Source organism: Myxine glutinosa, chromosome 1 (genome assembly GCF_964187855.1).
Source record: "Myxine glutinosa chromosome 1, kmMyxGlut1.1, whole genome shotgun sequence".
NCBI classification, from domain to species: domain Eukaryota; kingdom Metazoa; phylum Chordata; class Myxini; order Myxiniformes; family Myxinidae; genus Myxine; species Myxine glutinosa.
This window is the reverse complement of record NC_136261.1, coordinates 272,984,056-273,011,656: the sequence shown is the minus strand read 5'-3', so window position 1 is coordinate 273,011,656 and position 27,601 is coordinate 272,984,056. Positions and strand designations below refer to the sequence as shown.

The 27,601-nt window shown below is 38.5% G+C and overlaps 1 protein-coding gene across 1 annotated transcript in view; it reads right to left on the bottom strand.

Annotated features, from left to right (window-relative positions):
* TTN (titin) overlaps positions 1 to 27,601 on the bottom strand; it is a 501,281-nt gene that overhangs the window by 133,750 nt on the left and 339,930 nt on the right. The window contains exons 236-263 of the mRNA XM_078776713.1: positions 26,755 to 26,893; positions 26,375 to 26,387; positions 26,248 to 26,284; positions 26,041 to 26,098; positions 25,256 to 25,308; positions 23,628 to 24,023; positions 23,232 to 23,498; positions 20,038 to 20,307; positions 19,652 to 19,912; positions 19,404 to 19,543; positions 19,166 to 19,292; positions 18,346 to 18,612; positions 17,978 to 18,244; positions 17,445 to 17,711; positions 16,438 to 16,577; positions 11,182 to 11,308; positions 10,307 to 10,573; positions 9,809 to 10,075; positions 9,007 to 9,270; positions 8,380 to 8,519; positions 8,119 to 8,245; positions 7,367 to 7,636; positions 6,968 to 7,234; positions 6,471 to 6,737; positions 6,197 to 6,336; positions 5,263 to 5,389; positions 4,160 to 4,302; positions 847 to 970 (exon numbers count right to left, since the gene is read on the bottom strand). Coding sequence (XP_078632839.1) covers positions 847 to 970; positions 4,160 to 4,302; positions 5,263 to 5,389; positions 6,197 to 6,336; positions 6,471 to 6,737; positions 6,968 to 7,234; positions 7,367 to 7,636; positions 8,119 to 8,245; positions 8,380 to 8,519; positions 9,007 to 9,270; positions 9,809 to 10,075; positions 10,307 to 10,573; positions 11,182 to 11,308; positions 16,438 to 16,577; positions 17,445 to 17,711; positions 17,978 to 18,244; positions 18,346 to 18,612; positions 19,166 to 19,292; positions 19,404 to 19,543; positions 19,652 to 19,912; positions 20,038 to 20,307; positions 23,232 to 23,498; positions 23,628 to 24,023; positions 25,256 to 25,308; positions 26,041 to 26,098; positions 26,248 to 26,284; positions 26,375 to 26,387; positions 26,755 to 26,893 — 5,232 coding nt within the window. The remainder of the gene's footprint in view (positions 1 to 846; positions 971 to 4,159; positions 4,303 to 5,262; positions 5,390 to 6,196; positions 6,337 to 6,470; positions 6,738 to 6,967; positions 7,235 to 7,366; positions 7,637 to 8,118; positions 8,246 to 8,379; positions 8,520 to 9,006; positions 9,271 to 9,808; positions 10,076 to 10,306; positions 10,574 to 11,181; positions 11,309 to 16,437; positions 16,578 to 17,444; positions 17,712 to 17,977; positions 18,245 to 18,345; positions 18,613 to 19,165; positions 19,293 to 19,403; positions 19,544 to 19,651; positions 19,913 to 20,037; positions 20,308 to 23,231; positions 23,499 to 23,627; positions 24,024 to 25,255; positions 25,309 to 26,040; positions 26,099 to 26,247; positions 26,285 to 26,374; positions 26,388 to 26,754; positions 26,894 to 27,601) is intronic.

Below are 27,601 nucleotides of genomic sequence, written 5' to 3'. Positions count from 1 at the left end.
GTCTGTGACCGCTGTTTCTCGACAACCACGGGTCCGATATACTTTAAACTTGCCAGGTATATTGCTGGGGACCCGAGGATGTGCCTTTTCAAGGTTTCATATTAATCGGACAATTACTTACCGAGCTATGTCCAAAAAACGATTCAACCAATCAGAGAGCAGCGAGCTATCGCGTGTGCCGAACGTGGCGAACACACTCTGCCTCGGACGGCACATTTGAGAGCGTATTCATTTATTTCACGTTGGCAAACTATGTTGCCGCTATGTTGGCGTTAAACTATGTTTTAAAACTAATTAAAACCATTTCATGTAAATAGAGGGGGGGGGGGGGGGGATTGTCACTGTACTCGCAAGCCGTTCGCCGTTCGCTTTGGCGTTGCGAATGAACCAAAACATTTCATGAACCAAACCATTTCATGTAAAGCGTTCGCCGTTCGCTTTGGCATTGCGAATGAACCAAAACATTTCATGAACCAAACCATTTCATGTAAATAGAGGGGGGGGATTGTCACCGTACTCGCACCCACGTACCCACGTACCCACGTACGGGCATTGCACCCACGTACGGGCATGCCCTAGTATATATAATACATGTAAATACATATATATTATACATATACATACATATATACACACATGCCAATGAGAAAGAAAACTGAATTCTACACCATTTTAATATTTTTAAAGATTTGTTTTTACAAAGGAAAATGTCTCAAACTTTCCTGCTTTGGTTTGTAATATATGCCATTCATATAAAGACCTTCAGTACACACAAAAACAAACGAACATGATGTTTTAAAGATAACAATAAAACACATAACTCAACAATAAAAGTATTTAACTTACCATTGACTGTAAGCTGTGCTGATGTGGCAAAATCTTTAGCTGTAATTTTGACCTGTCCAGTTTCATCCACTTTGGCATCTCGAAGGATGAGGGTGTGCGTCCTTCCATCCACACGGGCAACCACCTGCAATTAGAAAACAACCAAAAACCATAGCATTTGCATAAAATATATTTGAATATCATAATTGAGCTCAGGTAAACAAGTTATTCATGATAGCTTATTCCATTCCAACAAGGGACAGACACTGAATCATCGAGACCATCATACAGTGCTTGTGTAATTTTGTTTCCTTGTCTCAAACACTTTGACATGTTGAAGTAAACAATATATTGAAAGCATTTGTTTGCGCAGAAATCTTAAAACATTGTAGATTGATTGATGTTAATTTCGAGCCAATTTGATATTTGCCAATTTGATAACGTTTCGAGCATTAATATTTGAAAAGGATAAGTGATTTTTTTCTGCCAATAACAAAAATAATATATTTAAATTTCAAGTCTTATTTGACATATGAAGTTAAATTTTATGCCAAACGAATCATCAAGACGTTTTTGGAGATGGAAATATTTGGAAAATACTGGAAGACAGCAAAAACAAAATCGATTAATGGGCGTTAATGCTCTATCACACATCCCACACTCAGCTGACCGGTTGGATTCAACTTGCTTGAATATTCCTGGGATGCATGCTAATTTCCTTGGGTTCAGAGGCGAAGGGCATTCAACAATATCCACCAACCTATTTTCTGATTATAAATAATAAGCCTAAAGGTTTCTGAAAACTCTAAAGAGTATTGCATAACAGTAAGACAATATAAAAGCTACACCATAAAGTTGCATGGCAATGTTTTTTTTTAGCACCCAACAAAAAGGCCTTATATTAATTCACCTTCCCCATCCATCCTCATACTCCACTAAAAATACTCATTCTAAAATTATTCCTCTCTGTCCACTCCTACCAATTCCATACCGTCCTCTCTTTCCGATATCATTCTTAATTCTCTTTCTATTCCGAATTAGTGTGGTTTCACGAGTCAATATTTCCATTATGGTGATTGGCAAAAGGAGTCCATTTTGCCTCCAACGGCATCTAAACAGTGTTTCAGATATGCCCAAATGTTTAAGGTCTGTGCCCCTAATTATGCTAGTTGCATCATTTCTAGGGGTATGGTTATGGCCAGGACATTATGGAACAAGAAGGGTTGTAATAATCAACCGTTGGTTTGCTCATTCCATCAAGGTAATATAGAATTTACCAAGGTGCTTCATCCTAAGGGCATGTTTCTGTAAACTGTAACAGGGAAAATGCAATATAAATCATGTGCACAAGAAGGCTCACACATTGGATAGCTCTAGGAGATGAAGCCATCCTGGGAAATGAAAGCATATCCTTTATACGAAATATTGATTTAAAAAAAATAGATACAAATATAAAATTTAAATCTTCTTCAAACATATATCAGTGTGAGGGTGGCAACTCACATCTATAAAATGTAAAATTTGCTGGTCTTTCACGAACCAAATTGTGGCTTCAACCTGATTATGGCAATAATTTGGAATCTGTTCAGTGTACCAGGGATAATCAAATGGAAGACCAAATACTGCATTGGAGTCATAAGTAGGAACCCGAATAAGCAAAGATGGAGTCATCAGGAGGAATCTGGATAGGATTCGGATTTCAGCTGCGACCCCTCTACCCTCAAAACCCATTAAGGTGTAGACAAGTGAGGTTTATAGAAAAAATTCTGCAAGAATTCACTTCTCCTTAGATAGATAAGGAAAGAGAGAATAAAGAAAAAGTAGAAAAACATGAAAAGAACAAAGAAAAAAGATGTCGGGAAGAACTCGGCTCGATAGATTTCAGCAGTTACTCCCGAGGCTCAAATGCAGCAACAGTTACAAGGTAACAGAGGTAACTCAACTACTTTCCATCAACATATACTTTGGAATATTTAATGTTCATCAGAATAAACTTAATAAGTGATCTAACAGACAGCACAATTTGTGAGACAACTCTTTTTTATCATCGCGTTGAGAATCGATCCCAGACTATGTACAGCCCAAAGATATATGCATTACCTCTGTATCATCATGTTGGACAAATTTAAACCTAAAATATGCAGCTTTATAAGGAAGCAATGGCCTCTGTCACTTGAGCTGTTAAGTTGTGAATATTTGCCATACACAAGCTGTGGACACGTCAAAAATAGTGTAACTTAATTTGGTATATCATGTACCACATTGCTGAAATACTGTTCCTATTTATTTTGCGAGGCTGCAAATTCTTTCGCACGAACCATATGCACACGTACTCATCAATGGCACCTGTTAAATGAGCTGAGTAGCGAAACCGGAAAGCGTCCAATAGAAAGCAAAAAACAACTGAATGAGGACAGAACATTATATTGAATATTATTGCAGAGCTATGATACATAATAAGGACTTATTTATGATGCTCATCAAATGTGAGTATGCTTTTAAAGCAATCTAACCTACAAGAGGCACAGTGTAGTATTAAATGGTTGACAAAGTAGTGCAGGTTAAGACGATTTGGCCACTTATTCTTGTGATTTAAATTCCAGAACTCCGTCCTAATACAGGAAGTTTGAAAGATTGTTGGCCAGCATACTAGCACACAATGACAAACTCTTCTTAAAAACAAAAATCGAACATATGATTACAATATTAATGACCACAACTTAAACGCAGATGGGAAAGCTGATTTTACACTCTGATACAAAGGGTAACTTTGGTGCTGATTAACACCAGGGGGGTTGACTCAGCCTGTCATCCTTCCGAGGTCGGCAAATTGAGTACCAGCTTGCTGGGATGAATGATCCCGGTGTGTACCCCGGTTTAGAATAGGTACACCATATCCCTGCGCATCGTAAGAAGCGACTAAGGGTTTGCGCCAGGAAGGGCATCCGGCCATAAATACATTGCCTCAAACAGGGAACCATGATTGTCATGGGGCCCGCAAGGCTAACCCCTGCTCTAGCGGGGGAAAATGGCCTTAAAACGATCATTCAATATATATTCATACAAAGGACAACAACTTCAAAGGGTCAGTATTTTCTGCTCACACTGTAGCAGAATATCATTTTTACATTAAAACTGATTTTGAGGGGATAAAAATCAAGTACTCTTCAATGTTGTATAACTATCGTATAAGAAAACTATACCAATTTGTGGTGGATTATATCTCATGAACATGAATGAGAATTGCAACTGTATAATAATATGAGATGTAAACAAAAGAAATGTTATTTTTCCGTGGAAGTTAAGTTATCAATATATATGCAAGTGACCATACCCTCTCACTAAGCTCCAGCTCTTTGCCTTGAAGGAACCATATCACCTCAACGCCTTCAAAGGACAGATCACAGTCGAAAGTGGCTGTCTCACCAGCCGTGATAGTTACATCTTGTAGAGGTCGAATCAAGCTGACCACACGTGCTGGTAAAAAGACAACAGGCACATTTTCTCATTGTTTCAATCAGTTGCCCAGTGATCATCAATGCCAGGCATAGTCCGGCAATGACCAAAATAAGAATATAAGTTTAGCCTCAGGATGGCAAAAAGCCTACTTTTCCCTTTTGATCTCACTGACTTAAGAACCACCTCCTCGTATCAAATTTCTTTCCTTGAAGTTTTATGACCCCAATTTAAAACCTTGAAACTACTCGATTCTAAATTGTGGCACAAAGTGTGGTTGGAGCGAAAACTCGGGTCACAATTTATCAGTCAGGCCAGCATTATTGCCTGTGGTTACATTAGGCATGGCAGGCATTAAAATGCAAGGCACCGACCAAAAATTAAAGCAAGTTCAAGAATTAGCACAGCAACCCTGTTGTTATGGAATTATAACCTCTGAAGGAAAGTTTTAACAATGTCATTTTCATGAAGACAAAATAAGACCCTGACACAAGCAGCATAGACACAGCACAAGATGATGAATGGTAAATTGTTGCATGAGTATTGCATGGCACAGAAAACACAATTTAATGTAAACAACATTGCATGGGAGTCCACGGTTATGAGAAATGTTACAATCTATGCAGTTTCAGAAAAATAAGTTAAAAATTTTCTGAGATCTATAAAACTGCACTGCTATAAGCAATATTTCTTGATATATAAATAATTAATATATATTATAAGCAACAGAGTATACATATAAAGTGTCACTGATCATTTGAATAGTTTTTTTAAATCCGTTTACAGATAAATGTGCCATGACATTTTGACTAATTCATTGTAATCTTGCAATAAATAAGCAAGGTTTGCCAAGTTAAATTTCAGTGTGGTATAACATACAATTATTTTGCTGAAAATTAACAAGATCATATTGGGAAAAAGACCTTTTGTGTGGCCCAAAAATGGATTTTAGGACACCCAGTGTAATATTATTGGACTTACGTTTGACGCGAAGATGGGCATTCGATTTGGCATTTGCTGCCTGGAAACTGACTTGTCCAGCTTGATCTAACTGGCAGTCGTACAATACGAGGAAATGCTTTTTTCCCTCCTCCCTGATATCACAGTTCTGTGGTAAAATTGGGGAAACACAAGAATGAATTATTACTAATAATTTATGTTAATAATTGTATTTTTTTATTTGTAGAGTATTTTTACAAGTTCTCCATATTGTGGGAGTGTGGGATGGGTAAAGAGGTGGGTGAGGGAGGGTGAGGTGAGGAAAACACATATGAACAAACTTCCCTGTTGTCTGAAAACCAGGAGAATGAATATTGAACACTTAGATCTGCTTATTTCAGTTCTAAAAAGGCATATGCGCGCGCGCACACACACACACACACACACACACACACACACACACACACACACACACACACACACACACACCACACAATATTACAAACAACTTTGCATGCTGGTAAAAGTCATAGGAAATCCCATGATAAGCATGGTGTTGGCTTAACAGTAAAGGTGGCTGGCTTGAGATCTTAGGATCCTGAGTTCAAGCCCCTGCCATGTCGTTGCAATTAACACTAGGTGGGTTGACTCAGCCTATCATCCTTCAGAGGTCAGCAAAATGAGTACCAGCTGACTGGTAATATGGGGCTCAGAGGCACAGCCACACCCCCAGTAAATGATGTAGCCAAGCAGCCACAGGATGCATACGAACCACCACAAATCCCATGCTCATTGTCTCGTTGTTATTGATGTAAAATACATTTACATCTCCTAATATCCCAGTCCTGCATAATCCATTGTATATACATTTTAATAACAAACCAAATAGCTTGTGCACTGTACAAAGTAAGGTGAATTATGTTTAATTAACATGCAATTAAACACGATATGGAATTGGTCAAAGGAACATACTCACCACAGATGGATGCAATACTTCTCCCTTCAACTTCCACTGTCCGTGAACATCTTCTTCTGAAAGCTCAATTTCAAACTGTGCTGTTTCTTTCTCTGTCACCTCGACACTGTGCAGCGGTTTAATGACTCTAACGTCACGTTCTGAAAGGACATAATTCATTCATAAGTAATCAATTATTGCATTGTGTGTTTAAATAAATCTAAAAATTAACTCTTCATTACTTCAATAGTAATCAATAATAGCAAAGATCACCCTAATGCAAGTGGATACAGACCTTCAATATTAAGTTTTGCTGTTGTCTTGTCTGCTTTGCAGTCACAAGAGTATTCTCCTGGATCATTCTTGCTTGCTCGCTTGATGGTGAGGAATCTCATTTTACCATCTTCGTGAATTATGATATTCTTTGAAGGTATGATCTTCTTACCATCCTTGTACCATTCAACTGGTGCAGAGGCCTTGCTGATTTCACATGTGAGGACAACCTCATCCTTCTCCAAGGCTGTATAGTCATGTAACTTCGTGATGAAGTATGGATCTCCCTCTGTGAACGTTATATTACAGGATGCATTACTTATAATCATTTACGCAATTATATTTAATCAAAAGCATTCATAATATTATCTACAATGGCATTCAATGTGCAGTATCATTTATTTTGCAAAGTTTCTCAACAGTTACGAGGTGTGTGACACTATGAAGAAGTTAGAGGTAATTACACAAAGGTACATTATGATAAAAGTCTCTTTATAACACAATCTTTAATTAACTTACCCAGAACAGTCAGCTTGGCTTCTGAGCTCTTCCCATTGGCCTCAATCTTGATCAATGATGTGTCATCTAGGGTGCAATCCTGGAAGGCAACTGAGTGCATCTTTCCATCATCCTTGAGAGACACAGTTCTGCTCGGATGGATTCTCATATCATTGCGATACCATATCACTGGGATGTTATCATGTGATAACTCCACAATGAATTCTGCAGTTTCACGTTCCTTCACCGTCTGATCTTTGAGTGGAGTGATGAATTCCAGGCGGATACCTGAAAGAGAAGGACATCAGAGAATATATTTCATGGTGGAATATGGTTAATAGTACTGTATAAGCTGATTTTGATTGCAAAATGCAAGATTATTATATTCACAAAGAAAAGACAAGTACAATGCTCAATTACCTTTTATTATAAGTCTTGCAGCTGTGCGCTTCTCCTCAGCCTCAAAGGCATAGCGGGCTTCATCATCAAACAGGGCTGACTTGATGACCAGTGCATGCAGTCTTCCATCTGAAATAATTTCATATTTTTCATCATCAGGTAGGATTTCCTGTGATCCTCGCATCCAATGGAACTTGGTAATCTCTTTTGATGTTTCGCACTCAAACTTTGCTTCGTCTTTCTCATACACGATCACATCTTCCAAGGGCTTCAGGAATTCCAAAGGTAATTCTGCACACATTAAAATGAAAATATTACAAAAAATCACAAACAAATTTTGTCTGATTTTATATTGTTATGGAAAGACAAGTTTCAGAGGATCCGTTTACTTGTATTATACAAAACATAATCTGAATTTATGTTTCATTTGCAAAACTCAAATGTAGCAATTCTTTCAACAAATCTTGGAGCAGTCAAAGATGTTCCAGTAAAATGAAACATCATTAAATAACTAATTACATCATTGTCTCTTCTGAGTGATGGAGTCATCATATGAAACACTTGGAAATATTACATAATTTAAGTCTTACCTGTAAATTTCAGATCTGTATATGGCAAATGTCTTTTATGAGTGATGGAGTAATTATTTGACATACTTGGAAATATTACATCATTTAAGGCTTACCTGTAAATTTCAGATCAGTATGTGGCAACTTAAAAAAGGCTCAGTGGGATGAAGAAGCAATTTCACTTTTAAAAAGGTAATACTTTACCTTTGACCATCAGCCTTGCTGCAGATTTGGCATTTCCCGCCTGGAAAGTAACCTCTCCAGTTTGATTGAGGTTACATTTGTGCAATATAAGAATATGTTTCCTCCCCTCAACCTTCACCTCGCAATCCTGTATGTCAAAAGCAAGTGATCAATGCAAAGCCCACTGCTGTGCTATGTGGCCGCAAGACTTAAGCTTCAAGGGTGGTGCTAGGCATTTCCACAAGATAATTTGCTCAAGTGGTGCCAATACCAATAACTTACAGTTGTTGACTGAAGAATTTCTCCCTTTAAGGTCCATTGTGCAACGACATCCTCTTCAGAAATTTCCACTTCAAAACGTGCTGTTTCCTTCTCAAATACTTCCACGTTGTAAAGTGGATGAACCACTTTGATATCTCGGTCTGTGCATTTTCAAAAGGATTTCTTTTCTCAGTAATATTCCAATAATGATCATGTTTAACTCTCAATGTTCTGATCACAGTTTGAGAAACAGGACTTATTTTATTCATGCAAAGAGTGCATGACAAGTATCCGAGAAATGGATGGTGGATAGTAGAAGCAGAATGAATGGATGGAAAAGTACCATGGCTCAGAAATGGAGGATGGATCAATGGATAAATGATCACCATGTCAGATTGAGAAGATGTTGGTAGGAAGAGAAGTCCTTCACCATAAAGCACACCAAAAGAGTGTGTTTAATGATGACAAGACTGCATGGTAAGTAGAATGGATATTTCTTTTTTATGAGTGGAAAATGGATTCATGGTATATGGTATGGTCAGGGAGCACCAAATGGAATGGAATGATAGGATGAAATGGAATCAGGAGATGGACAATGGGTCAAAGAAAAAAAGTTTGAAATAGTTTTCATTGGGGAAAAAAATGTACCTTCAATGTTCAACATTGCTTTTGTTTGATCAGTGATGCAATCACAAACATATTCTGCAATATCCTTCTTGTCTGTTCTTTTGATGGTAAGAAGGCGACGAACTCCATCACTTCTAGCTATGATCCTTTTTGAAGGAGCAATTTCTTGCCCATCTTTAAACCACTTCACTGGAACATCCTTATTCAGTTCACACTCCAGGGTGATGTTGTCCTTCTCTACCGTGATGAGGTCTTTGAGCTTGACAATGAAATATGGGTCACCTTCTGCACACCATCAAGCAGGGAGATGGATAAAGTGTAATTCTAATTGGAAGTGAACGCCAGTTATGGAGATGGAAGTTGATATGGAATGAGAGATTATGGATGATTTGCAGACTCAACAAACACAGAAGGCAATAAAATAATTAAAAGTGCATCCAGGGAGAAAGTAGAAGATGGGACTCAGAATGCAAGCCTTTGGTTTGTCAAGGAAATGACAGCTCCAAAGGCATCGATATGGTAGGTTAAAATAAAGAATGATGAATTGTCTTTCAAGGAAACAAATGAAAAGTAATGCAAAACAACTCATGATAGTAGTGCTACAATGCACATAAAAGGGGTTGCCAAGATGGAATGTATTTGAAAAGAACCAACTAATGTTGAAGGACAACATTAGTGTCAGATTGCAAGGAAAGATGGATGGATGGATGAATAAACATGGGAATATCTTTGATTGGAATGTGGTTACAGAGATTTCACAACGGTGTAGAAATGACGTGATGGAGACAGAAAATGTAATCAGCAAAATATTTCTGTCTCGTACCCAGCACAATAAGCTTGGCTTTGGTCGACTTTTCAAAAGCCTCAGCCATGACTTCACACGTGTCATCAAGTGTGACATCCTTGATCTCCAATGTGTGCTTGAAGTTCTCCATAGAAATATTTATCAACTTGCTGGGGTGTACCTTTGCATCATTGCGGAACCAGGTGAGGCGGATGTTTTCATGGGAAAGTTCAACAAAGAAACGTGCTGTTTCCCGTTCTTTCAATGTAATGTCCTCAAGTGGTGTGAGGAACTGCAGACGAATCCCTGTACAAGTGTGTTGAATGAAAACATAATGGTTGCTTCAAAATATCAGCAAGCACCAACATTGAACCTTTTAAAGATTCATGTCATTTTGGAAGAAACATGATATAAATTGTATCATGATGCGGATTTGCAGAAACTGCATCGAAACAATAAATGCTATTAACCCGAAGGTGGAATGAGTTCATGGAATGCGATGGATGGAAAATAAAGCTCAACACATGACTCAAATACCTTCAACAATCAACTTTGCAGTTGATTTTTTAGTTTCAATTTCAACAGAGTAATCGTCTTCGTCATCAAAGAGAGCACAGGTGATGACCAACACATGGTGTTTACCATCAGCTATTATCTCGTGCTTGTGATTTGGCTTCAAAGGCTGAGAGCCCTTGAGCCAAAGAACCCTTGGCACCTCACGATTGAGCTCACACTCAAATCGAGCAAGCTCTTTCAGTGGAACGGTCACGTCCTCCAGGGGCGTTAGGAAATCCAACTCAATTTCTGGGGAGAAGAACAGCATAGTGGTTATGGTAAGCGGTTCTGGTAAGTGAGGTGTTGTGGTATCAGTGTGCTTGGTGTGAAGAGATTACTTTCATGTTAATTTGGGGGACTTTTGCTGTTCAGAGTAACAGCAATATTATCCTGGTGAATAAGCATTGCAATATGAAAGTGCATTGTAGAGTGGGCAACATACCTGAAAAGAAGCGCAGTGGCAAGTACTTACATCCTATTAACTTACCACCAGTGCCGAACATATTATTCTGAAATGTATGTGACTCACCTTTTTTAGACGTATTTAATATGAAATTATGAAAATTATTTCCAACAACATGAAAATGGACGACAAACAAACAAAGGTAAATGCTCTTCCTTTAGTGAATCTCTTTGGGAATTATTACTTAAAAACAAATAAACAGTGTAATCAGTTCGGAATATATACAAAGAATACCTAATAATTGCAAATGTCCATCTGCAATGTTGTTACATTTTCACTATTAAATTATTTCAGGGTTATATTGCAGGTCGAACGATTTATATATCAGAAATTATGTTCATTGCTTTTGTCAAATAATATGCGCAATAAAATAATGTTGCTGGAAAGGACAAACCTTTGACCCTGAGTGAAGCAGATGCCTTGGCATTTGCAGCCTGGAAACTGACTTCACCAGCCTGGTCCAATTGGCAATTGTACAGTATCAAAACATGCTTTGTTCCATCTTCCTTAATCTCAATATTCTGAAACAAAATTAAGGGTAACAGTGCATGTAAGGCCACTGGTGATACATTCCCATCTTTTTCCCATTTCAAACTACCTTTTTGTCATATGTTCTTTGATTGTAAATGCATGCACAACATAAAAAGGCTAATATTTTTCGAACATTCATCCAGGTAAATTATTCTATACTGTATTGACTAGCTTTGATTTCACATTATTGAAATGAGAGACATGATTATTTAATTCAATTCATATCACTGTATTTGTATAAAATGCTTTTCTTTTTTAGTAAATTCACCAAATGCTTCAGTGGGAGGAATTAAATTAAAATATCAGTATGAAATTAAATGACACAAACAACGGGAGAAATTAATAAAAATTCAACTGCCAAAAGATAAGGCTAATAATTTTTTTTTCAAGAGATAGATTTTGATGTATATATATATATATATATATATATATATATATATATATATATATATATATACATATATATATATATATATATATATATATATATATATACATACATCATATATCAATTCCAAATGTCATTCCAATCATAAATTGATACAATAACAAAATACTGTGTTAAATGATGTGTTATATATACTGTGTTAAATATATATTGAGTTATTATCAAAGCAGCTCATTATCGTCATGTGTTCACTTCCAGATTTGGGGCAGGATAGTATCGAGTCAATTTCAAAATCATAATTTTATTCAGGAATTTATGCAACCTCCTACCTACCTTACAACATCCGATGGAACCCAAAAATGTTCCACAGGAGGTTTGGCGGGGCTAGCCCCAAAACTGAGGGAGTAGTTTGTGGACGGACAGACGGACGGACTGACACTCCTGTTTTATTATTTATATATGTATATATGTATATATACTATGTATATATATATATATATGTATGTATGTATGTATGTATGTATGTATGTATGTATGTATGTATATATATATATATATATATATATATATATATATATATATATATATATATATATATATATATATATATATACCTTAATACCAAAAGTATGCGCACACCCATTCTAATTAGTGGATTTGGCTATTTCAGCCACACCTATTAGCAGTGGAATGGGCAGTACTGAAGAGCTCAGTGTCTTTCAACATGGCACCGTCATAGGATGCCACCTTTCCAACAAGTCAGTTCATCAAATTTCTGCCAAGCTAGAGCCGCCCTGGTCGACTGGAAGTGCTGTTATTGTGAAGAGGAAAAGTCGAGGAGCAACAACAGCTCAGCTGCGAAGTGGCAGGCAACACAAGCTCACAGAATGGGACCGCCGAGTGTGAAAGCACTTAGCACGTAAAAATCGTCACAAATGTTCGTCGGGAGGTTCATGGAATGGGTTTCCATGGCCGAGCAGCCGCACACAGCCGAAGATCGCATGCGCAATGCCAAGCCTTGGCTGGAGTGGTGTAAAGCTCGCCGCCATTGGACTCTGGAGCAGTGGAAACACGTTCTCTGGAGTGATGAATAGCGCTTCACCATCTGGCAATCCAACGGACAAATCTGGGTTTTGCGGATGCCAAGAGAACGCGACCTGCCCAAATGCATAGTGCCAACTGTAAAGTTTGGTGGAGGAGGAATGATGGCCTGGGGCTGTTTTTCATGGTTTTTCATAGTCCCAGTGAAGGGAAATCTTAGCGCTACAGCATACAATGACATTCCAGACCGATTGTGTGCTTCCAACTTTGTGGCAACAGTTTGGGGAAGGCCCTTTCCTGTTTCAGCAAGACAATGCCGCCATGCACAAAGCAAGTTCCATACAGAAATGGTTTGTCGAGATCGGTGTGGAAGAACTTGACTGGCCTGCACAGAGCCCTGACCTCAACCCCATCGTACACCTTTGGGATGAATTGGAACGCCGACTGCGAGCCAGGCCTAATCGCCCAACATCAGTGCCCGACCTCATTAATGCTCTTGTGGATGAATGGAAGCAAATCTCCGCAGCAATGTTCCAACATCTCGTGGAAAGCCTTCCCAGAAGAGTGGAGGCTGTTATAGCAGCAGAAGGAGGACCAACTCCATATTTATGCCCATGATTTTGGAATGAGATGCGTGATGTTCGGGTGTCCACATAGTTTTGGTCATGTAGTGTGTGTATAAATATATATATATACATATATATATATATATATATATATATATATATATATATATATATATATATATATATATATATATATATATATATATATATATATATATATATGTACATGTCAAAAGATTTGCAGCTCAGGATTCATATTGTAAATGATAGCACACTGAGCAGTTAAATAATTAAAAATTCTTCATTAATAGCCTGACGATTCAAGAACAAACTAGCTCTCTTCCTCAGAGGCGTTGAGTGTGGTGTTAACCATTAAGTTCCATTGGGGACGGTTCATGTGATGGATTGGTCCAAGTCCTTGCCAATCTCAGGGCTTCCCTGCATTCAAATGACTCTGCCGTTTTTGACGTATACATATATACATATTTTGACATATACATACATTTTGATAAATATACATACATACATACATACATATATACATGTGATAAATATACATGTATCTATCTATAATTCCAGCAATCTCTGTGTGTGTGTGTGTGTGTGTGTGTGTGTGTGTGTGTGTGTCTGTGTGTGTGTTTGTCTGTGACCGCTGTTTCTCGACAACCACGGGTCCGATATACTTTAAACTTGCCAGGTATATTGCTGGGGACCCGAGGATGTGCCTTTTCAAGGTTTGAAATTAATCGGACAAGTACTTACCGAGCTATGGCGATTTAGCCGTTCGCCGTTCACTTTGGCGTTGCGAATGGACCAAACCATTGCATGTAAATAGAGGGGGGGGGGGTTCTGTGGTCGTTGCGAATGGACCAAACCATTCATGTAAATAGAGGGGGGGGGGGGTTCTGTGGTCGTTACTGCCACGTGGTTTCAAAGTTTTTTTTTGTTGTTGTTGTTTGCACGCATGTTTTTTTGCACCCACGTACGGGCACGCCCTAGGATGTTTACACACACACACCCCTACACAAATTTTTTTTTTTTTTTTTTTTTGGCAAGGAACGGGCACCCACGTACGGGCACGTCCTAGCTTATATATAGTACGGGCATGCCCTAGTATATATAAATACTGTGTATATATATATATATATATATATATATATATATATATATATATATGTATATATATATATATATATATATATATATATATATATATATATATATATATAAATACTGTATATATATATATATATATATATATATATATATAGATATATATATATATATATATATATATATATATATTAGTGGGGCATGATTCACACTGCAAGCAACGACTCAGGTGCCTCCTATGTGCAGGCCTATTAAATATAGGCTTTATATTTGGATTAACTTCAATCAAGCACTGCAAACAGCTAAATAACTCAAGTAAATGAAATTGTAGTGGCTAGAATGAGCTCTTTATCTTCATAAGTTTACAGCTATAGTAAATTTTAATGTAAATATAACATAAGTTACAAAATAAGAGACAGAAGTGGCATGTGTTGGCATTGCTTAGCAACTAGTTTGAGTGCAAGCTCCATTGTCTTGGGTCACATCACCAGCAGTGAGCTGACCGAGGCTGCACCGGCCAACTTTTATTTACAGATATTTTCACTTATGGATATTTTCCGATGGTTTTGTGAGTTTTCCTGGGATATTGGTTTTGAGTTACATCAGCATGGAAATTTCAGCTTTCTACCCGACCTAGAAATCCCACCTTGCATTTTCCAACTCTACCCCACCTTGCATTTTCCAGCTCTACTCCACCTTGCATTTTCCAGATTCTACCCCACTAAACATTTATATATTTGAGTGAGTCAAGTGAGTTTGTCTTCTGACTTTATTTGGGGTCGCACCCAAAATTCAGCTAATATTGGGGGGTCATAAGAAGATGGATTTTGGGTGCATGGCACACAGAGGAAACAGTTGCATTGTTCATGGATGCGGTTGTGGATTTGCCACTGGCTTTTGGTCTACTCATGCTAAAATGTACCAGGGATGCTCCATTGTGAAAAAGAGAAAAAGTAGTATAACAAATATTACTTGTTTTACCCAGAATATAATGTTTTTCCCAGTTTGCACATACAGTATATTGATTTACCTTGTTACATAAATAATAAATAGCACCGCAAAGCGGGCGTAACACCTCAGCCCATGCTTGGTGGAAACCAATTTCAAGATGGCTGCCGTGGCGGCCATATTGAAAATCGCAGCATGCCCATTTTCGAAAGGAACCTTCCTCTACTCAACCCCAACACAAACTGCAAAAATGGATTTAATCGGACAAGCCGTTCTGCTTGAAATTGACGGAAACCAAAAGTTGGCGGACGCCCGGATGGCTGCCGTGGCGGCCATATTGAAAATCGCAGCACGCCCGTTTTCGAAAGGAACCTTCCACTACTCAATCCCAACACACACTGCAAAAATGGATTTAATCGGACAAGCCGTTCTCCTTGAAATTGACGGAAACCAAAAGTTGACGGACGCCCGGATGGCTGCCGTGGCGGCCATATTGAAAATCGCAGTGCGCCCGTTTTCGAAAGGAACCTTCCTCTACTCAACCCCATAACACACTGCAAAAATGGGTTTAATCGGACAAGCCGTTCTGCTTGAAATTGACGGAAACCAAAAGTTGACGGATGCCCGGATGGCTGCCGTGGCGGCCATATTGAAAATCACAGCGCGCCCATTTTCGAAAGGAACCTTCCTCTACTCAACCCCAACACACACTGCAAAAATGGATTTAATCGGACAAGCCGTTCTCTTTGAAATTGACGGAAACCAAAAGTTGACGGACGCCCGGATGCCGCCCGTGACGACAATACCCCTTCGCCCAATTTGGGCTGAGGCGTGAAAACCACTTCTCCACCCAACCCCACTACCTTCAACCCACACTTCTTGTGTCTCTGTTGCTTCAGGCCATGACAATCATGATTGTTTGTATTAGATCGGTTTTGCTTAATTGGTTAATTTCCTCAAGCATGTGTTTTAGTCACTAAACATATATAGTAGCACTCTTGGTTATCACTGCAGAATAAGAAGGAGAAGGGAAAGTGTGATCACTACAGAAAAATATACTTACAGCTGATGGGTGCAACGATTCACCCTTCAGTTTCCACTGTGAATGTACATCACTTTCTGATATCTCTGTCTCAAAACGTGCGGTTTCCTTCTCATATACCTCAACGCTCTCTGGTCCTTTTATTATTTTGATGTCTCGTTCTGCCAGGCCAAAACATGGTTCATTTGCAGACAGGCACCAACAAAAAGGAACTTAGCAAAAGTGTTTCATAAACTTTTAAACAAATTCAATCAAGCATTTATTTTCCAATGAGTTCACTTCAAGTTCTCACCAGTGCATCACAAATTTAAACTTGATGGTATTCATAGACTACATACCCTGCACAATCTTACAGATTTGTAATTGCATCTATCTGCACTTCTGAGATAAATGGGTACAAATTATACTTTGAAAAGTCTGCTATAGAGTCCATTCATAAAACTTTACAAAATGGCTATTATTCTCGTTCGAGTGTTTTCATAATTGCTAAGGCTGATAAAGACGCCAGAATAGACAGCTAAAGTATAAATTGACATCGTTAAAACGGCAAATTATACTTCTTCTTATTCTTATTCTTCACTTTTTCACCAACCGAGCACAATAAAGGCTGAAGTGATTACAATGATTCTAATTTCGCATGGTTTTCAATGTATGTTCAATATGCGCTATATCAAATCGTCCTGTAGCATGTGGTAAAGTTTTAATTTCCTCCATTGAACAGATTTCGATGTACGCTCTTAACAAAATGCAGACACATAAGTACGTATTGTAGCAATCAACTGATTGCTTAACCCCACCTTTCATTTTGTTAGTGTGGGGTAAATATTACGTTATGATATCATAATCCCATAATAAGGAGGAAAAATAATAATTTATTATTTTAATGATATAAATCATACAACTGCAAGAAAAAAAATCCCCACTGGAAATATAGGATATGCCAAGAACTATCTTAAAACTAAGAGCAAAACAGAAGGGGTGCAATTTACAAATAAGAACAGAAATGTAGAGATTTGGTAATAAATCACCTTCAATGTTGAGGATTCCTGTTGTCTTGTCTGTTTCAGCCTCGCATGTATATTGCCCTATGTCATCCTGTTCAGATTTCTTGATAACAAGAATGTGCTGCTCGCCTTCAGAAAGAATTTTAATGTTCTTGGTCGGCTTCAGTTCAACACCATTTTTGTACCATTTCACAGGAATGTTTGGTTTGTTTAGCGCACATTGAAGCTTCACTTCTTCTTTCTCTGTCGCAGTGAAAGGCTGTAGTGGTTTCACAAAGTATGGTGGACCCTCTGGGGGAGGACGTATGGGGGTTAATAAAGTTAAAAACAGAGTGAATGTTGCAAACATGATGTGAGTGTTGCACAAAAAAATATTATTCAACATATAAATTAATGTAGAATTGCATGTCATGCAATCATCATTGTGGATGGAGACCATTATACAAGAAGGCTTGAATGGTGAAACACAGATGTTCTTCCTCCCAGTCGTTTACGTCATTGAAGACATAAAAAACAATAAAGGTGCAAGACCCTAATAATGATTTGGCAATAATTACCGAGAACAACGAGCTTTGCCTCTGTTGTCTGACCCATTGCATCAGCTTTTATTTGGGAAGTATCATCCAAAGTAAGGTCCCGGATCTCCAGAAAATGCTTTGGTCCCTCTTGAGTCATCATCGTTGTGCGGCTGATGTTCACTGGTTTATCATTACGGAACCAAGTTACAGGTATGTCAGGAGGACTAATCTCCACTTCAAATGTTACTGTCTCCCGCTCTTTAGCTGTCTTGTCATGCAGAGGTGTAAGTATCTTGATTCTGATCCCTGAGAAAGACAATAAAATGTGTGATAAGTAAGATGTTGTCTCTTTTTTACAGGCTCAAAGAAAAGGGATTTATAAAAGCAATTTGTGGAGAAGTACAAACCTTCAACGGTCAGATTAGCAGTTGACTTCTTGTCGTTAGCTTCAATGGAGTAGTCCATCTCATCATCAAATACAGTATCATTGATAATTAGAGCTTGTTTGCAGCCATCCTTGCGGAAGGAATACTTGTCATCAGGTACTATCACCACACTACCACGCAGCCACACCACTTTGTGGGGCTCCTTGGAAAGCTCACACTCAAATATGGCCTGAGCCTTCTCGGGTACATGCTGGTCTCGCAGTGGGCTGACGAACTCAATTGGCAGTTCTGTGCACAAAGCAAGTAAAATTAATGTCACCCAACCATCAATTATTGCCTGCCTAGCAGGTGTAACAAATTAAATAAATGTTACTTCACCAAGAATTGTGTTCCTCCTAATATTGATGCATTGATCACAAAGTTATATGAAGGAGAAATTGACAAGAGATAATTTCTTGTGAATTAATTCCCAAGGATTCCGAAGGAATAATACCATTCCTTGGGAATATTTATCACAGTAGTCTATGACACTATTATCATAGTAGTCTATAGCACACACCACAAAAACGTTTTGAATGAAGCATGTACAAAAATAAAAATACATTTATATATTTTCTACCCTTATATTTGAAAAAATAAGGTGTGTGATAGACTACTGTGAGTATGTCATTCATATAACTTTTTGAATACCACCTTGTAGCGTGTTTGTAGAACATTTTGAACAGCCTACCTAAGTAATACCATCAGCATTCATTAAAAATGGTTAATTTGTCTAGATTGTTTTTTTTTTCCCCAAATAAAATTGTCGACAGAATCATTACATAAAAACCGAGATATGCACCTTTGACTTTGAGTTGAGCATTAGAGTTGGCATTTCCAGCCTTGAAACTGATCTCCCCAGCCTGTTCAAGCTGGACATCATGTAAAATAAGAATGTGCTTCTTTCCTTCTACTTTGATCTCACAGTTCTGGAAAATATATAGGGAAAGAAAAAGCCGTAATCTCAAATTTTAGGAATGTTATTACTGATATATTTTTTATTTAAACAGACAGAAATTGGTATAAAGTGCAGTACTTACAGGAGATTCCCCAAGGATTTCATCCTTCAGTTTCCATTGTGCAGTGACATCATCATGGGAAAGTTCCACTTCAAACTTTGCCGTTTCTTTTTCAAAAATTTCAACACTATACAGTGGTTTTATGACCTTAATATCACGCTCTATAAAAAGGAATAATAAGGCCATTATGAGATATTGTTAAACTATGACAAACACAAGCTCTGTTAAAAAAAACGTGTTCTCATAAGTTTTGTTTATTTCAAAATCACCTTCAATATCAAGTGTAGCATTCGTCTGATCGTGGACAATGTCACATGTATACACTCCCTTGTCTGCCCTTTCTAGCTTTTTGATTGACAAGATATGGCGGTGGCCTTCTGCTTTAATCTTCAGATTTTTAGATGGCTTGATTGGTTTACCATCCTTCAACCAATTAGAAGGAACATCAGGCAAGTTTGTCTCACACTCTAGAGTGATGGGTTCTTTTTCTGTCGCTGCAAAGTCTTGCAACTTTGTTATAAAGCATGGAACTGGCAGAGTAAATGAGAAAATGCAATGATTAATAATAACTTCAGAATTATGTTATTTGATACTATGAAACATATTTGAAGATCAACTGACAAACATGACACAAAGTAATAAATATGCATGGTACCTTCAATTGCAAGTTCAGCTTTTGATCTTTGGCCTTCTACTTCCACCGTGAATTCACCAACATCTTCAGGTTCAGCTGATTTAACAACCAACCGGATAATCTTTCCATCCTTCTGAATGTCATACTTATCACTGGGTTTTATTTCTTCCTCTCCTTTCATCCACGTAATGTTTGGTGTGTCAACAGTGAGCTCAGCCTCAAATACAGCATTGTGTTTCAATGGCACCTTCTGGTTTTGAAGACCTCGGACAAACCATTCTCTCTTAATTTCTGCATGGCAAAGGAAGTAAATGGGTGAAATTCAAAGAAATATGGAGCAAGATTTTAAGAAGGAAAATACGTACAGTATACAAATATGCTGCATTACCCATACTCTTATTTTGTGAAGTTATTGCCTTTACTAAAAATTGTAGTCTATGATGGTGCTGTGTGCTCAAGTTGCAGTCACGAAACATTCCAATGCTCAAAAAACTCTCTCTCTCTCCCTCTCTGGATAATAAACTTAGAAGATAACAATGTAGTTTTACCAGAATAACAAGACAAATCAACACAATCCAATATGTGGGATTTTAACTTGAGATTGAAACATATGAGCTATGTGCTCAGATCGAACACCAAAAGGGCTCTTTTAACTGGCGATCGACACATACATTTTGAATAAAGCCAATGCACATATTGCACATCTCAAGACAATTCATAAAAGCATTAAACTCAGGTTAAACAAACATGAAACATTGTTAACAGTTAGTGTAAAACTACACATGTGTCTTAATCCCTATATTTAGGAAATATAGGCGCACAATCCTCCATGACAGTTAACCACAAAAAGACGATTTCAACAATGAGTAAGATGTTAAAGGATTAATGATATTAAATGAAGATTTAACATGTACTGTCCCAGCCTTAAGCTGCCGTCTCACATAGATAATCCACATTAACCAGTCAATCATAATCCCCAATATCCATCATGAAATTTTCGCTGATCCGTTGTAAGATTTTCTTGTTAATTTGAAATCTATAATATGGGTCATGATGTAAGAAGAAAAAACAGTTGGCATCACGAGGTGTGGCAGTTTGTCACATTGCTACTGCTATGGTGAGAATTGCTGTGGATTGCTATCCTGCAGCACCCTTAGATCTAGTGAGTCACAGTTACACCCAAAGTGCATGTCCTGACCCTGTGAGAAATTGTTGAGGAGCCAGAGACATAGTCGAAGAGACAGGAGATATAATTAGAGCATCAGCAGGTGTTCCAGCCTCTTGGATATCCTAGGGAATAGTGAGCTACTGGAGGCAGAGCTGTCACTTTGTATGGCTTGTTTGCTCAGCCTGATTGCACAGCCTTTCAGACAGATGTGTGTTTTTGGTTGGAAAGCTGAAACGCTGCTTCTGCCGAGCACTATATAATACGAGACTTTCAAATGACATGTGAATGCTAAATGAAGCCTTTTACGCATGTGCTGCATGTATATTTAGTGTCTCGGTTTTGCTTGGTGGGCACTTTTAACCTGCCGATACGAGCATGTCAAAACATCTTTTTTGCCGATATGAAACATAATTTCCAGCATTTAGACAAGAGTGGCAATTTATAAAAATGGTTTTAACCAGAAATGTTGTGTTCCTAAATTCAAATGAGCAGGGGCTGCCCGGTGCTCCTGCTCATTTGGTGGTTATCTTTTACCTGCGGGCCGGCAGCAGCACTGCCTAACCCCACATACCAATATAAACTTCATAGCTGCCTTTGGTGGCCTCAAAATGGATGTCAAGGCCAACCTGTGAGAGTTTAAAACCTTGCACAGATGCTGAAGTAGATACAACCAAAATTTGTTCTGCTAGGTGCTACGGTTCGGCCATGAAGGAATAACATACAAACACAAGCACACAACCAAAAACACAAAATATGTATATAGATATGAGAAATATCCTTGAAAGATAGGCGTTGGCTTCATCCCATTTCCTGTTAGTACAAGCGAGCAGTGGCAACGCATATCACACACACACACACACACACACACACACACACACACACACACACACACACACACACACACATACACACACACACAAACACACACAAGCACATGGACGAATGCTTCTCCTTTTACCAATAGTTGCAAAAGTCTCGTTTTTATTGTGGCCCCGGAGCTAACCAATATATATATATATATTTATGACAGCACTCCCAGCCCATACAACTCCCACTCCCACCCTCCCCCTCTTCATAAACATGATTAATAAGAAATATGATCATTTTTAACTTACCCAATGAATTGAAAAGCCCCACATATGACCTTCCCTCACTGACAGGGATGATCGGGGAGGTCAGCTAGAACACACTTTTCACAGCCATCCGCAGGCCATGCACTGGTCCACGTGTATGGCACTTTGCAGTATGGAAAGCTGCACGATCTCAGCTTTTTGGGCGAATTGAGAAATTTATTCAACTCTTTTGTTGTGCAGAGTTGTTGTTTTGTTGTGCAATGTTATCCCTTTCTCACAGGTACTTTTCCAAGTATTTTTGGCTTATTTCATAGGCTTTGTGACCATTTTAGGTAACAATCCTTATCTCAAATGCACAAAGACACGGCAGTTTCCTGGGGGTTCTGCACATGCGCACCAAGTGTCATTTCAAAAGTCCCGTATTGCACGATTGAATGGATCTATTCAGCTACAAGTTATCTCCATTTATCCTACTCAGACACCTTGTTCCTAAAATCCTTCTCTTTTCCTTTATTGCGTTGTCATGTGTTTTTGTTATGTTTCAGTTTAAAGCTTTAATGCTTTGTTGAAATTGCCTGTGCTGTAGAATCACTTTGATTTGTTGGTTAACAAAAAATTGTGTTGAATTATTTCTATGTATAAATGTTATTGCCTGGAGAATTGTCAATGCACATAGGAAATGTAATTTTCTTCAATAAATTTCAAGTTTATATTTTACACAAGTGGTCCTTTTTGTGGATAATAGCCTGTTTCATTCCCACACTAATTGTTGTCCAACACATATCCAGAGGATTAGTCAAATGCGCTTCATAATTGTGACTGAAATTTCCACCCAGTTATTCTTGCAACAGAGTTGCAGTGAGTCTGGTAATCAAGACCGGATATGCAATAATACCAATAACACAATGAGTATATATTTCTTATGAACGAATAATATTTAATTCCTCAGAAAAAAACACAACCTGTGTTCTTACCTAGCACTGTAACGTTGGAGGAGCATTGAATGTTTTCTGTTGCAATAGTGTAGATGCCTTGGTCTGTCAGTCGTGTAGCCAGGAAGGTAAGGTAGTGTTGTGTTCCAATGACAGTTGCAGAGATGCGAAAGTCACACTTCAGTGGTTTGCCATCTATTTTCCAAGAAACATCGCGTTCCTTGTTCAGCTCCGCAGAAAGAAGCAAAGGTTGTCCTTCAAACAATGTTATCTCTTCCTCAAGAGTTTTGCGGAAGATCACTGGGATTTCTACATGAAGGCAGAGAAAATAAACGTTCTCTATGAGTCAGAATAAATTAAGAACATTACAAGCAATTCATATTTTCAAAGGAATGTAAACTTAATGCAGAACAAAATATGTTCCATAAGCGAACATACCTTCAACGATGAGGTTTGCTTTGGTCTGTTTCTCATTTTTACCAAGATGTGCGACACAAACATACTCTCCAGCATCAGACAACTGCACATCAATGACAGTCATATTTCTATCTTTGCCATCAGAAAGAAACTTGTATTTGGGTCCCTCTCTTATAATGTTTCCATCTTTGAGCCAGTTTGTTTGGGCAGTAGATGGTGAAACCTGGCACTCGAATGGTGCTGTGGTCCCAATAGATTCAGCCTCAGTCAATGTGATGTCTTTCAGTAACTTGATGAACTTGAGAGGAACTGCTTTCAGCTGAAAACCAGCAAAAGGAGGTTCTTTTGGTGGAGGCTTCCCTGCTCCCGGTTTTAGCTTTTTAATGTCATCATCCTTGGGTGAAGGAGACTTTTTCACTGCAACAAGAAAGAGCATATTAAAATATATATTTTTTTTACAAATTGCACAAACTACTACAGCCAGAAGAAGGGAATTCTAAATATTTCAAAATCTACACCCAATGAGTAGATGCTCATTATTTATACAAAACTCATATATATATTTTTTTCAATGTGTTCATTGTGTAATTGGCTCGTTGTTATTCACCCAAATGTGATCTTCACACCCTGTTTTCTTATTGCTGCTTGTGGTGAGCCTTGCATCACCCATGCATTAATGTATTCTGCTTCCGTTCTTGCTGGAGTTCTCTCTTTCCTTCATACTTCCTTTTCCAGCTTCTACCTCACATATGACTCACCCCCACTACTTCCAGGCTCCAACTTCTCTAACCATCTCCCTTGTCGAACATGGCATCCTCACTTTCTGTCTTTCTCCACGCCACCAGCTTTGTCAGCATATTTCAAGCATTCTTCAAGCCATTAGAACCTGCTCCCAGGCAACAACCACTATTTAAAGTCTCAAGTTGATGCCCTTGGCCTTGCACAATCACATTCCTTTATTCCATTATCCCCATTCTCTCCTGGTCTCTGACACCTGCCCACACCCTCCCTTACGCATCCCCTTCCTCCACTCTGCTTCCTCCGCTTGCCCTCACACTCTGTTGACTCTCCCTTCTCTCTGTTCTGCCATGCACGCATAATATACGAAAGCATGGAAATAACAAGGAAGTATCATTGTTCTCTGCTTGGAGGTGTGTATCTGTATTTAGAAAAGCTATAACATGACACCAGGTTCATCCGAGGTAAGACCTTGTAGTGCTTTCTCCATCTTACAAATACTGGTCGCAAATCTGTGTCAATCCCTGGTCTCTTTGCTCATCAAGGAAATAGTCAGACATCATATGAAAAGGTTGTCACAGCTTAAGATAAGATTGAAACAGCTTGTGATAAGGTGTAATACTTTTGTATCTCTGCTGAAGAGACTTGGGTCTAGAGACTGTCCCTCCTTGTTCCATATATCCCTCCTCTTAGAGGAAACTCTCTGGAACAAGTGAGATTCTAGCCTGCAAATGTGCTGAAGTATTTCCACAGCCTTGACTCTATGTCACCCCTCTGTCATTCAGCTCTTTCATGAGCCTTTTGCAAGAGTAATTAATGACATCGCTACTAAGTGATGTCACAAAGCCATTGTGCAAATATTAAAATACTTGTATCTGGATTTATGCATTTACGAAGAAAATGTCATTTACCTTTAAGGGCAGTTTTGCTTTGGCAGCTTCTTCCACAGTAACAGGTTTTGCACCTACATGACATGATGCATATTAACTCTTTGCTAGTGTATGCAATTTACAAAATATATCTAAACATTTAATAATGGCCAAGGCCAGAGAGACAGAGACAGAGAGAGAGACAGAGACAGAGAGAGAGACAGAGACAGAGAGGAGAGAGACAGAGACACAGAGAGACAGAGAGACAGAGACAGAGACAGAGAGAGAGAGAGAGAGAGAGAGAGAGAGAGAGAGAGAGAGACAGAGAGAGAGAGAGACACAGAGAGAGAGAGAGAGAGAGACAGAGAGAGAGAGAGACAGAGAGAGAGAGAGAGAGAGAGAGAGAGAGAGAGAGAGAGAGAGAGAGAGAGAGAGACAGAGACAGAGACAGAGAGAGAGAGAGAGAGACAGACAGAGAGAGAGAGAGAGAGAGAGAGAGAGAGAGAGAGAGAGAGAGAGAGAGAAACAGAGAGAGAGAGAGAGAGAGAGAGAGAGAGACAGACAGAGAGAGAGAGAGAGAGAGAGAGAGAGAGAGAGACAGAGAGAGAGAGAGAGACAGAGACAGAGACAGAGAGAGAGAGAGAGAGAGAGAGAGAGACAGAGACAGAGACAGAGACAGAGAGAGAGAGAGAGACAGAGACAGAGAGAGAGAGAGAGAGAGAGAGACAGAGAGAGAGAGAGAGAGAGAGAGAGAGAGAGAACAGTGGAGGGGGGGGGGGGGGATGAAAAACAGCTGCACAGAAGGGTATAAACAAGTCTTCAGGCACTTTTTGGACCAAGGTGAAACAGGTGTTCTTTGCTTTGGAAACCATAGTGGGATGAAAACTGAAAGAAAATATGAAAAGGAGTTGAAAGTTTGAATAATTATTCGACATTATATTCTCTCTGCAACTGGGAGCCAGTGTAATTGGCTTAACATGGGAATTACATGGGACCATTTAGGTTGCTGAGAGATCAGGCGACAGCACACTTACTCTGCACTTTCTGTAATCCTTTTTGTAACTTTACTTTCTGTAATCAGACATCCTCATGTCATGATCAAGCATCAATCCTTATATATATATACAGTATATATGCAGAAAGCCCCAAGAGAAGGATCACCTGACTGTCATAGCTGAAAATATAATTACAAACCTATTTATAGTGCTTTGGGAGAGGAAACTATGAAGAATTTGGTTTTACTAGAATTCAGCTACAACTTACTATGTTTCAGCCATGTCTGTATGTCATCAAGGCATTTTAGAGAGACAAAAGAGCACAAGCAGCATCACCAGGTCAGGTCGGGTCAAAACGTACATATAACTGAATATCATCAACATACATATGATAGTTTGCTGATTGAGTTTACATACAACTGATTCATTAATGATTTCCCAAATATCACAAATATAATACATGAACAGTTGTGGGCCGATGACACACCTTTAAGGGATGCCACATTTTAGGTGTTGGTCATCCGAGAAAAAAATAGCAATATCGACCTTGCTAGATCTGTTAATGATGTATAACTGGAGCCAAGAAAGGACTTTATCACAGAGACCAAATCTTCAGAAAGCCTCTGTTTGAGAATAGTATGACCCGCCATATCAAAAGCAGAGATCAGATCAAACATTACACTGCCTGTTGATTATGAATGGCACACATTGAGTCGTTCTGTACTAAACTCGGGCTCTGTGTCAGTCCTTTGTGCTATTCTAAATTTTGTATGAACTTAGTATGATAGATTTAATATTAAGCACAATTCCTGTGAAAAAAACTGATAACACCTTTAGTTTTTAAACACAATAGGTAATGAAGACTTACGCTTATAATATAACATGACTGACATTATATAACATGACTGACATTATATAACTTGTAATATGACATTGTAATACGAGAACGCCACTCGGTACTCCCGCCGTGGGTCAAGTTGGAATAGTACCATTTCACAAAAGTTTGAGGGTGTAGTTTAGTGACAACACAAGACAAGACAACACAAGATAGACACTGTACATATATATATATATATATATATATAGAATATATAGATTAAAAACACCTCACAGCCACAAAACACACAATTAAAAACACCTCACAGCCACGAAATTAAAAACACCTCACAGCCACGTGATTTAAAAACACCTCACCACCACGTCATTTTACACCGCACCACCACATAATTCAAAATACCTCACCACCACGTGATTCAAAACCACAACCACGTTATTAAACACTTCACAACCACGGAAACAAAAGTTTCAGGGAGTAGTTCAGTGACAACAGACACAGCCCAGATATGTAGATATATAGATAAATAAACCTGAAAATCGCAGAGCCAGAATTACT